The following is a 12,255-nucleotide window of genomic DNA, read 5'->3' as shown; positions in this document are numbered from 1 at the left end:
TTATAATACTGGGATGATTACAATACTGTTAATTATTTACTCGAGCGATTCACTAATAAGTAAAACATAACAATTTTCCTTTTGAAAGAAGAAACCAAACTAGGTTTTACAAAACAATTAATCTTGCTCACGATATTATAATAAATCATTAAATATCATAGTTTTTTTCAAAAAAGGATAAACTCAAAAGCAGCTTGACCGATTTTGGAAATATTTTCACAAGTAGAAAGCTACATTATTAACACTTTCATTGTACCAGGGTATTTGGATAACTGCCTCGAATGAATACCTACGGTACCTATAATAAACTAATAAGGTTCACGTCGCGGCGTCTGCTCGTACGCACGTGTGGTTGCATAGTATCAACATTTAAAATGATTTATCCTTTTGAACGTGGGTAAAATGTGCTAAAGAACTGTGGCGTAGTAAGTTAAAGTGTGTTGTCCGAGTCATTCCCATTAGAGAAATGCTTTCCTACCTTCTTAGACAGCTATTCATCCTCATATAATTATAGTTGCTCTTTTTATTATTTGACACCGAATTTTATCCAATACCGTGTTTTATTCGTGAGCATTTCAGCAGTATTTAACTTCCATGTAAATAAAATGTGCATTGTGGATTCAAAGATAACATCCCATTTTAACTTCATTTTCCATTATAATTATTCGGTAGCCAATTTCGAATTGTTACAATAGTCCATTTGCACTATGTAAGTCCGAATGAACATCATTTGGGTTTTTACATAACGGACTTGTTTCAACAACCAGTGGTTTGGTAAAATAGTCATTTTTAAATTGAGTTTTGATGATTGCTCCATACTTTTTTGGTTTATAGGTATTGTGATTACTAATTCGATCTATTGGTTTGAATTTTCTATGAGTAAAATGGAGCGAAAATTTTAAAATACATATTGCCAAGCGAAATAATATTTCCTACTGCTACATAGAAGAGTCGTATCATTTATTATATAATTCATCTAACACACACACGATAATATAGTAAAATCTTAAATTTGTAACAATTTATTACCGAAAATAATTTATTAATTATTTTGCATCGCGTTTACTTTTTTTTCATATTTAACAAAACCTTTGGGTCAGTTTACTGACATAACCATTTAGCAGCTCTAATACACATCGTACTTTACATAATATGATATACATAATACTTTTCCTCGTTTATTGTCTCAAGGCTCCTTAGTGGGGAGTTTGAGTAGTCTTAAATCTCCAAGAAGCTGAAAATAAAATGCATATAGTAACATACATTTGTGAACAAATCGTTGACCCATTTCGCACTCAGTGAAGGTTGAGACAGAATTGAATTGAATTTTATAGTACCTGCCTACCTAAGTGGGTGAACTCAATAGTCAATACGTTAAAATATTCTCAGTTAAGTACAGCTCTTTGTTAACCTATTTTATTAAGACTGACAATATTCGTAACGTAATTAAATCAAAGAATGTTGACATATAAAATACGTACGGTAAAATTAGGGGGAACAAGTTGATATAATTTCTAAAAAATCGTATCGAAATTGTGGAAATAGAGATTTATATTAGATTTATTTATCTTACCATCGTTTTTCAATTAATTTTTTAATGCGTTCAAGATTGTATGAACACTGAACAGGTATGAACATATACATTATTATCCTTAATACCGAGATCCTTCTCGGATAGACGAATATATTTAATTCCAAATGAAAAAAAAAATTGGTTGTCTGTAAAGTCGGTTTACTGAAGATAGTGGAACGTGACAACGTCCGATTGTGCTTCTTTGTCGCTCGTTCCGCGCTCTCGCTCGCACTTCAAGCCTTACATGGAACGCCTCAGATGAGTCAGAGCGAGGTAACGCCGCATGAGTCATAATTTTTCGTGCGTGCAGCCGGCTTTATCGAATTATAAGACGTTGTCACGTCAAAAAAATACAAAATGTAAAGAAAAGCTACGATATGTGTAATGTATTCAATAACGGTTCTACATATACGGCTCGCTATCGCACGTGATCGATTTTTCCAGTGTTTTCTCAAGTTTAATAATGCTAAGAGTTTACTCAATTTTAGTATCTACCATTAAAGCCATAAGGATAACATTGAAGTAATGGTTTAGTTGCTTATTCATTTTATTTAAATTAATCCAATTACTTTGGACTTACCGCGGCGAATATAATGGCAAATATATTTTATAGAGACTCGCGCTTCAAATATATTTGAAATCAACAACATAAATTTAACATATACTTTAGGATATAGGAAAAACTCCACGTTATTATTAAAGCGTTCTTATGTTATCTTATGATGACCTTGTGAAACTCTGTCCCAAAAAAATTAATCAACGTCAGTTTTAAAAAGAAATCCTCATCAAAAGTTCACCGAGTCACCATTTTTGTAAACTCACATTTATTTTATTAATTTACGAGGTATTTCTTGTAAATTTATGTATAACCTTAAAAAAAAGTTTCCAAAACTACCCCAAGAATCATGAACAAAATGATAAGTAATTTAAAACTGATTCAAAACTTTATAAAGAGCGTTAATTAAGACTGAAATGCAAATAGCGCTTCATCATTATTCATTCTAGTTATAGTCACTAAAATCCATAGTAAGATTATGGATACTTCTTGACTCTTTGACCTAGATTCATTGCGAGAAGCAGATCTGAGCATTGAGCCAATGCAACGTCACACTGAAAGCCTTCCAAGCGATGTCGTTTCATACGCTTTAGGCTATGAAATTTAAATTATGGCTCTTTTATATTGTAATAACATGTTTATATTTTGTATGAACGTTTCCCCGTGAATTACTTTCAACTTGCAATAAACTGAATTTGATGTTCAACTAAATGTTAATTGAGTTTTTAATGTACTTTAGATTTTTTTATGGCAAATTATATTTATAAAAAATTTATGTAATAATTTATAATAAATTATAACAATATTCTGTACATAAATTATATTTACACAATTACATAATACAGCTAATAATCCCATTCTTTCATGACAAAACTTTCAACAATATAATTTTCAATAATTCTACGTATTCAAGTTAAAAGAAAACTTTTTAGTATAAAAAGTGTAAGTTTTAAAAATTATTCGTGACATTCAAACAGTATTTCTTTTAACTTGCCAAGTAAGTTAATACAATACCTTAAATTAAATGTAAAATAAAACTTCGAACTTTCAAACTATTATGAATTGTTAAGTTTGGTTTTATTATAAGAAAATTTTATCGACAGCTTCATTATGTACTTACAAGATATTGGCTTGATTTAAGAGATATTGTATTGAAGTTAGGTGGTTCAGCAAAAATCTGATTCGTCATAAAAGTATAATAATAGTGGGTCGGGGGTGCCGCAACAACAGCGGTGACCTACACAGCGCGCGCCGCCGCGGCAGTCTTCTGTCGAGCTTTCTAATGACCTCAGGCGTTCTGTGTTGCCCGTTAAACCACATATAACCTCTTTTTAAATCATAAAAACGACTGTGATTGAAATACCGCATGTTTCTTGTGTAGGATTCCGTACACTTTAAGGACAGGCGCAGTTCGATCCGGCGACCAAGTTGCGTCACAAAAATGGACTCTAAACACTAAAGGATAACACTGTTTTGCAATTAGCCGGGGGCCGTGTGTCAGCACAAACAAAAGCCTTTTTTGGTAAGAACTATTTTCTCAGTTTGCTAACTTTCCTAGATTTGCGATAAGTCATGATGGAGTTGGTGCTTTCTTTAAGAAGTTAGGTTAGTTAGTTATTTTGATTATAAAGGTTGGTTTATAAAGGTGAGGTATGTGGTGTTTCTAGTTTTATGCATGAATTGTTGTGTATGTATTCTTTTATTGATGTGTAATCTATCATATTATATTAAATGATCGTGGTATTGGCACGTCTTAGCAGCTAAAAAACATCATAAAATACATTACGGTGAGTTAAAAAGTTCACTTTTCAACATTAGTTTATTTAAAACTAATAGAGCTTATTTCTTATTTAAATGATTATTTATTACGTTACTAAGATGAAGGATTTTTCTACGTTTGTATTTAAATGTATTTATTAAATTAAAAAATGGGATTTTTTATACTCTACGCACGAGTAGTTAAGAACAATTATGTACCTTTAAGTGAATAAACAAATTATTATTTTGTAGAGAATACTTACAAAATAGATTGTATCTCCATACTCCTACTTTTTATCAAATTAAAATAGACAGTTCTCCTCGTACATAAATAAGCCTTCGAGTCCTTTGGAATACATTTAACAATTCATAAGACTTTTTATAGATATCTAACCTATTTTACCTCTCAAACACAAACTTTATGTAGAACATTAAAGATTTCTATTCTTGCGATTTTGAATATAAAATTTTTCTCCGACTAATATTGACAAAGGCAAGGCGAGTGCACACAGAGCCAGTAGCCTCGCGAAGCAATTGCTACGCGAAGCGGCTCGGCCAATATGGACGTTGCTCAGAGGAAAGCGCGTGTGATGTCTACGTCACGCTACGAGCCACGTAGAGCGCGATTGCAGTAATTGCTTCGCGAGGCTGCTCGCTCTGTGTGTACTCACCTATTGAGCTAAGTAATTGTTTTTGATATTATGCTTTTAAATTGCTAGTTTTCGACCAGCGGCTTCGCTTGTAGGCGGTTATCATGTGAGTGTGCTTATAGAAAAAAATATATTTGCTTAATAATTAAGTCAGTGCAACTTGAAAAGCTGTTGCGATGTCATGTAATTATTTTTTGCTAACATCTGATATTTGCTGATGGTGGTATCAGTATCTTTTTATTTCTTTGCTCTATATGGGAATACGTAATTAACGGCCATATGTCACAGATATTTCCGTGTCTAACAACAACAATTATCACACAGCCCCACCCAAACTATCGTGACTCCGTGTTTCAATGTCAACCCTTTCGTGTTAAACATATTCCTTGTTTTCGAACGAATTACGCTATGACTGTCCTTCGGTCATCCGATCTCTAGACCCTACTGCTTTCTGCTGTTCTCTACTGAAGTGTTGTCGTTTTTTAACTCTTTTTTATCTCTCAATGATAAGGGAACGTGTATGGAAATGGAGATCTCTAACTCCTCTGTATGTGACAAGAGAATCTTGTCTAATGTGTGGCTATACTGCTTGCATAGTGCATGGTTTAAAGTAAATATTGGTACTTCAAACAGTTTTATCCTGTCCTACTTTCAAAATTAACTTGAAGTTTACTTCTCCTATCAGTGGAAGTTTGTTCAACCTTTATCGAAGTTATGTGTTTACGGTTATCCATAACCATCACTATGGAAACTTGTTGCAGATACCGTTTGTCGTTAAATGCCTGTTTTTAGGTTTAAAGCAGTGAAGTTTTTGTAGTCACGACCTATTAGAAGCTTGAGTTGTTACACGCTGTCACGGTAAAGGCTTTTTACTTTGCGTGCCACGTTTGCGATATACGGGCATTATGGTTATAACTTTCTGGCACGATTATGAGGTATGGCTACTAAATAATTGTGAGATTTATGTCTGAGCTAAGGAATGAATTTCCCCTAAAGACCTCAGAGAAAAAAAGACTTAATAACGATCCAATACTTTTGTAAGGTTAAGGTGGGTCCACACTTGATCATTTTGCGTATCGGATATCCGTCCCGTTGCATCGACGCGTATCATGTTTGCTAGTGTGGACGGATAATTATCACGATCATGATACACTTCGTATCATAATAAATTTGTTGGTTGCTTTATACTACAGCAGTTTAGGCTTGCTTTGAACCAATAATGAAATTTTGAATGTTCATTCTACAGATGTAGATTAACTTAAAGATCCAGAAAATGTATAGATTATCTTTTCTCGAGTTTCATTGATATCTTTAAATCTGTAGGTTTTTAGATATTATCGTTTTAGATGCCTTCAGGTAACAACAGCTAATTGACGCTTCTATAAAAATATGTTTTATATAGAACGTATCTCGCTGGAACAAAAAACGGGCGGCAAATATTTTACATTTTCAGTAGATAGGTACACAAAGCGGAGCTTGATAAACTTTTTGGCAGTTTATGTTCCTGTTTGTATTCGATGCAAAATGTAAAACTAGTCATTCATAGTTTAAAAGTGATGTTTGTGTTGCTTTTGTTTAAAAAACATATTTATTATTTTAATTATACTCATGCTAAATGTGCATGAGCCCGGGCTTCACTAGTACAGAATATTTATCTGATGAAAACGTTATTTATTACACGCTTTTTATTTTTATTATACTTACCTAATTCGAAGGACTAATTAATTATTGGAAAAGTATTATTTGTTTATACCCTTTTGTGCGACTCGAATGATTAAGTTGTTGAATTGTTATTAGAACGGACTTTCAACTAGAGGATTGAAAAAGAAGCTTCTAGTAAATCTAGTGCATTCATTTGTGTATGACAAAGAAAAATGTATACATATTTAAATGCTTACCCCATGTTTTTATTTTTATTTAGAACTAGCTCGCATTGTATGAAATATCATGCAGTCCTAATAAAACATTTAATTATTTTCTCTGCATCATATAATATGACGATTATTACATAATAAACGGTAACGCATTGTCTTCTGCATTAAATACAATCGATATTCAAACAGTGACGCAATATTTAGCCACAGATAATTAATAGATATAATACAGCTATACTAGGTTAAGCTTAGAGCAGAATTAAACATGAATATAATAGATTAACGGTGTGTACATCGCTTTACCCCGCATTGCACACTTCAAATGAGACGAAGTTCATATGAAATTAAATTTGAAAAGAGAAGTAGGAATAAAGTTGGAGTAGTGTGGAAATTGTGCAGTAGTTTTCCGCGGTATAGTTAGCTCCTTATAAATGAATCAACAACGTTATATCAAACTTTATATTCGTTTCTAGTTGTATTAAAACGTACTTACATATACGTGTATTTGTATACTTTGCATTGAATTTATTGAACGTATACGTTTTGAAGAAACATTGCGACAAACAGAGTATATTATGTACCTATATAAATATATAAATAACAAATCCTTTTTGGTTTCAGGTACAATTAAACTTTACGACCCGTAGTATGAAACAACAAACAGAGGCAATAATGTAATTATGAAAAACATTTTATGGGTCGTGGAAAGGAAAAATGAGCATAATGTTTTTCGAATTACTTCATTTCTCTTGGTTTTCCTGTCAATTTTCCGAATTAAAAATACCCTGGGGTGCCCGGCCTTAATAAAAAGTGACAAGTGCCTCTGTTATAAGTTCGAAGATGGTAAGAAAAATCTCTTTTTGAGCAACTTTTCAATTATAATTGAATTTCAATTCATTTTATTATTTCAGATGTTTTCCTAGATTGTCAAGACACGTCTTTGAAAGACATAAGTAATGCACTCCAAAGCTTGACGTTCATCCATACTTTTTCTATATACGACTTGGATAGCAGCGAAGAAAACTTGGGACCATATATCATACCACAAAACACATGTATCAAGCACGTGCATATTTCGCGTACAAGCTTAAAAGAAGTAAACGATGAAGCATTTGCGCCATTAAAAAAGTGCCTTGAAACTATAAGCATTGTATCTAGCAAAGTTAAGTTAATACCACAAAAAGCTCTCTCCGGCATGCTCAAACTGCTTTCTGTAGAATTTACTTCAAACTATATCGAAGAAATACCAAACTATAGTTTTTATGGTCTTCCGTTATTGAAACTTAATATAAAAGGCAATATGGTTCAACACATAGCGGACAAGGCATTCTCGGGTTTAGAAAATACTATAACAGATATCGATTTAAGTGAGAACAATTTAACGTCGTTCCCCATAATACCGATTGCTAATTTAAAATTACTTCAAACATTGAGGCTGTCGTGGAACGAAATTTCCTCCTTTCCTGATATCGAGCACACTGGTTTAAAATCATTAGAGTATTTAGATTTAAATTCCAATAATTTTGAATTTATTTCAGAAGACTGCCTTAAATTTAGTCCGTCCCTGACGATACTATCGTTTCATTTTAATTTCATAGTGAATATTCATTACCGTGCGTTTTATTCTTTGGTGAATTTGAAATCTATTGATTTGAGTTATAATCGAATTAAAATCCTTAACAGTAATTTATTTCAAAACAATAAATTAATGGAATTTATAAATTTGAGTCATAATCACTTGCACCACATAAACGGTCTCATCTGTGGTATGCCATCTTTAACTAAAATTTTATTAAGTAATAATAATATACTAGAAGTGCCAATAGATTCATTTCATAATTCAACGAAGATAAGTATATTACACTTAGATAAGAATTGCATTAGTAACATTCATAGTGAGAGTTTTAGTGACTTAGAACAATTAGTAGAACTGCGATTAGACTTTAACTATTTAAATCAAGTGCCACATAGCATTCTAATGAAAAATAAGAATTTAGCAACTTTAAGACTAGACAATAATAATTTTATAGAATTAAATAACAGCACGTTTAAAACTTTAGCAGAATTAAAAGAAATTAGGCTCAATGATAATAAACTCACTTTTTTAACTAAAAACCTCTTTCTTAATTTAGCAAAAGTTGAGACTCTATACTTAGATCATAATCAAATAAGTTTTATCGAGTCCCAAACATTTACCAAGCTATTAAATTTAAAATATATTTCTTTAAACAATAATAAACTTATAGATATTCAAAACATTTTGCCAAAAACTAATTTCAACTTGCTATCTCTTTACTTACACTCGAATAGGTTGACTTCAGTCAATAATTTTGAATCACAAGATAAATTGTATCTTCTCACATTGAAAGACAACCAAATAAAGTTTGTAACTAAACAAACATTTGGAAACTTAACCTATTTAACTCGTTTGGAACTTGGAGAAAACGAAATTTCAATAATAAATGACTTTTCATTTCAACGCTTAATATCTGCTCGTTATTTAGATTTACAACACAATAATATACGCAATATAACGAGCTTCACTTTTTTCGGTTTACTTGAGCTAGAAGATTTGGATCTCTCGTACAATAAAATTAATTTTATTTACGACATGGCATTTGAACATCTAAAAAAATTGAGAAGTCTCAATTTATCATTCAACCCTCTTAAAATTCTATATAAAACACTTTTTCAACAATTGCCACTTAGCTCGCTTTATTTAGATAATTGCGAAATTCAAGTTATAGAAAATGGCACTTTTCAAAATCTAAATAATCTTAAAATATTATCGCTAAGTAACAATTTTCTAAAATCAAACGATCTCTTGACGCTGGATATACCGGGATTGAAATTTTTGTCTTTATCTCACAATATTCTTGATTATTTGCCAGTAGAAGCATTTGCACAGTTGCCTTTATTGGAAATACTATTTTTAGAACATTGTAATATTGAACAAATAATAGAAGGGACATTTACATTTAATAAAAATTTGCACAGATTCAACGTTGCACAAAATATTATAAGTACGATTCCGTCAAATCTCTTTGGACCTTATAATTCTGTTTCTGAGCTGAATATTAGTAATAACTTTTTAGACTATGTACCGTACAACACGTTTCATAATTTTACAATGGTAGATACATTGGACTTTTCCGAGAACTTACTACCGAAAGTAGAATTAAGTGGATTTGAAAAACTTATAAATCTCAAATATCTAATACTGCGAAAGAATGAAATTCAATTAATCTCATGTAGGAAAAGGATAATATTTGACGAATTACTCTTGCTTGATATTAGCTGCAATAGGTTAGATCATTTACCGAACAATTTACTAGAAAATTTTCCCAGCATCCAAAATATTAATATTTCTAACAATCATTTAGTCCATTTTGATTTTTTATTTTCACACAAAAGAATTGGTATATCTCTCATAAACATAGATATAAGTAAGAATCCTTCATACACTTGGACCATTCCTAAAAATATAAATGAAAATAATATATTAATTGCTAATTTATATGAATTGCACATCTGTACAACGAATCTGACAAACGTCGAAGATATTAACTTTGAACTTCTCAAAAGCCTACAACATTTATATTTGAAATATAATAAAATAAGGCGTCTTTCAATAAGTCCTTTTTCAAAATTGAATTATTTGGAGAATTTGGACTTGAGCTACAATCGAATTACTCATCTAAAAACAAGTAATTTCCGTGGACTGGTTAAATTAAATGCTTTATGCCTTTCTCACAATAATATCGAATCAATGGATTCGTTTGATGAAGATTTACGGAATTTAAAACTTTTAGATCTTTCATATAATAAATTACAAAATATATTGAATGATGATTTAATTCATTTGAAAGAACTTACAGTTCTTTATTTGGGGTTCAATAATATAAAATATATATCGGCTACAGCATTTAAAACATTAAATAAAATCATTGAAATAGATCTGCAACATAATAAACTTCAAAATATACCGATAGAATTATTAAATTCTATAGAAAATCACGTCAAAGATATATCTATAGAAGGTAAATATATTTAATTCGTTCCTGTCTTAGTAATGAAACATATAGGTATTTTGTTTATTTAATAATAAATACTTTTATTTCAGAAAATGTTATTATATGTCGATGTCAAAAAAACAACACTTGGACCTGGATTCAGGATCACCCAAAAATAATAAAGCCTAACGCCGTCAAATGTTTTAACGATGAGTACCCAAACGGAAAATGTAATTTTCCACTGATCGCTCAAGTATCAGTTGATAAGCATAACGATAATTCAGTGTCTGTATCCTGGTTTATAAGAAATCGGACATCTATAAAAGCTATACAAATTATGTATTATGATGACGACGATACTTCTGAGGTAAGTGTAAATGTAATTTTCATTGTCTTGTTATTTGTACTCGAACTCAGATATTTAAAATTACTCTATTTTAGGTGTACTCCAAGTTGATAGACACAAGTGAAACTTCAACCTCTTTAGATGAATTACACAATAACATGAATTATATTGTTTGTGTGTTAGCTATCTACGAATACCCACCCGTGAGTGAAATGGTTCAAGAAGACTTACAAATTAATAAATCAGATTTTTACTTCAATTCTCTTTTAAAAATGAATCGTAGCATTGCAGCAATAGAAATAACACAATCGTCTTCGAGTGAATGCGTTTCCTTTGATACATTTAAAAAACCGCTCACAGTTAAAATGAAAAATAATAAAGTCTTTAAAATATCATCTATTTTGAATAGGCGTCTGGGATTAATAGTAGGTTGTTCATTAGGCGTTGTTGTATTTTTTGTAATGGTCTCAGTATTATTGTATACTAAAATAAAAGAAAGGAAAAGAATAGCGAAGTCTGACCCGGCGTGGTCAGAAATGAATGACTACCATTCGATACATAGTAAAGAAGATATTCTACAAAGTTCTACTACTGCATCTACCGATAATATTTTACTAGGAATGGCAAAAAACCGCAATGTATCTTTAGATAAAATAAAATAGATGTAGACTAGCACAGTCTTATGAAATTATTTTTATTAAAATTACAGTTATACCACTTCATAGTAAAAGCTTGCTTGCTTTAGAGTCTAGTAAAGGCGTATTTTAGCGCAAATAATGTTCGTAAATAGGTAGAAAATTTAAATAATTAATACATTAGTATTAGAAAAAGTTAATAAAATTGTTGCTCAAAATTATCTTTTATTTTTACCTCATTTCTTGGTACCAATTCATCATACATACAACTTTAAACGTTCAATCTACTCGTACAAAAAATGAATATAGGTACCTACAGCTGTTCTTCGGCAAAATTCATTTCATAATTTTAAGCAAAATTCAAAAGGGTATTCAATTTCACGACGTAAGCCAATAGCGGGGTTCATAATCTAAAGTTAATACGGATCGACCCAAAGTTGAGCAATATGTTATATTGGATGCTCATGTACATTGTACAGCTATCATGAGATTAGGTAATCGACGTAAGCTCCAACAAACCTTGATTGGTATGACGTCAAGATGCGGATGCGATCTGAGCAACAATTATGTTAATTGACACATAAGTGCTGCCCTCGAGAAATAAGCTAATGCATATGGAATCCAGGATTAAAGTCTAGATTATGATTATCAGAATAAGGTCATAATCATGAAACTAGCAATTGAGTAATAAATAAATTACAATATCGTCGATTAATTCTTTAGGAGGCTTGGTAGGAACAAAGTGAAATTAGTAGCAGCAGTAATTTAAATAGGTAAACATTATTGCTGAGAAAAATAAAACAAAAGTACTAAACGTGGTAAGATATTCCCAGATAGAAGACCATAGGTA

General features: G+C 31.2%; 1 protein-coding gene across 1 annotated transcript; it reads left to right on the top strand.

Moving 5' to 3' along the window:
• Nucleotides 1–3,409: 3,409 nt before the first annotated feature.
• Nucleotides 3,410–11,614, top strand: LOC123693303 (chaoptin-like). The gene is made up of 5 exons (XM_045638330.1): nt 3,410–3,651; nt 7,033–7,254; nt 7,323–10,451; nt 10,535–10,791; nt 10,866–11,614. The coding sequence occupies exons 2-5, from the start codon at nt 7,092–7,094 to the stop codon at nt 11,430–11,432; spliced, it is 4,116 nt and encodes a 1,371-aa protein (XP_045494286.1). The 5' UTR covers nt 3,410–3,651; nt 7,033–7,091; the 3' UTR covers nt 11,433–11,614.
• The last annotated feature ends 641 nt before the right edge of the window (nt 11,615–12,255 follow it).

Source organism: Colias croceus, chromosome 7 (genome assembly GCF_905220415.1).
Source record: "Colias croceus chromosome 7, ilColCroc2.1".
In the NCBI taxonomy this organism is placed as follows: Eukaryota; Metazoa; Arthropoda; class Insecta; order Lepidoptera; family Pieridae; genus Colias; species Colias croceus.
Note: the sequence above shows the minus strand (reverse complement) of the source record. Positions and strands in the feature narration are given on the sequence as shown.

Coding starts and splice junctions, on each gene's coding strand:
- LOC123693303 (XM_045638330.1), top strand. CDS start 7,092: ATGAAAAACATTTTATGGGTCGTGGAAAGGAAAAATGAGCATAATGTT. Junction 7,255..7,322: donor CTGTTATAAGTTCGAAGATG/GTAAGAAAAATC, acceptor TTATTATTTCAG/ATGTTTTCCTAGATTGTCAA. Junction 10,792..10,865: donor ATGACGACGATACTTCTGAG/GTAAGTGTAAAT, acceptor ACTCTATTTTAG/GTGTACTCCAAGTTGATAGA.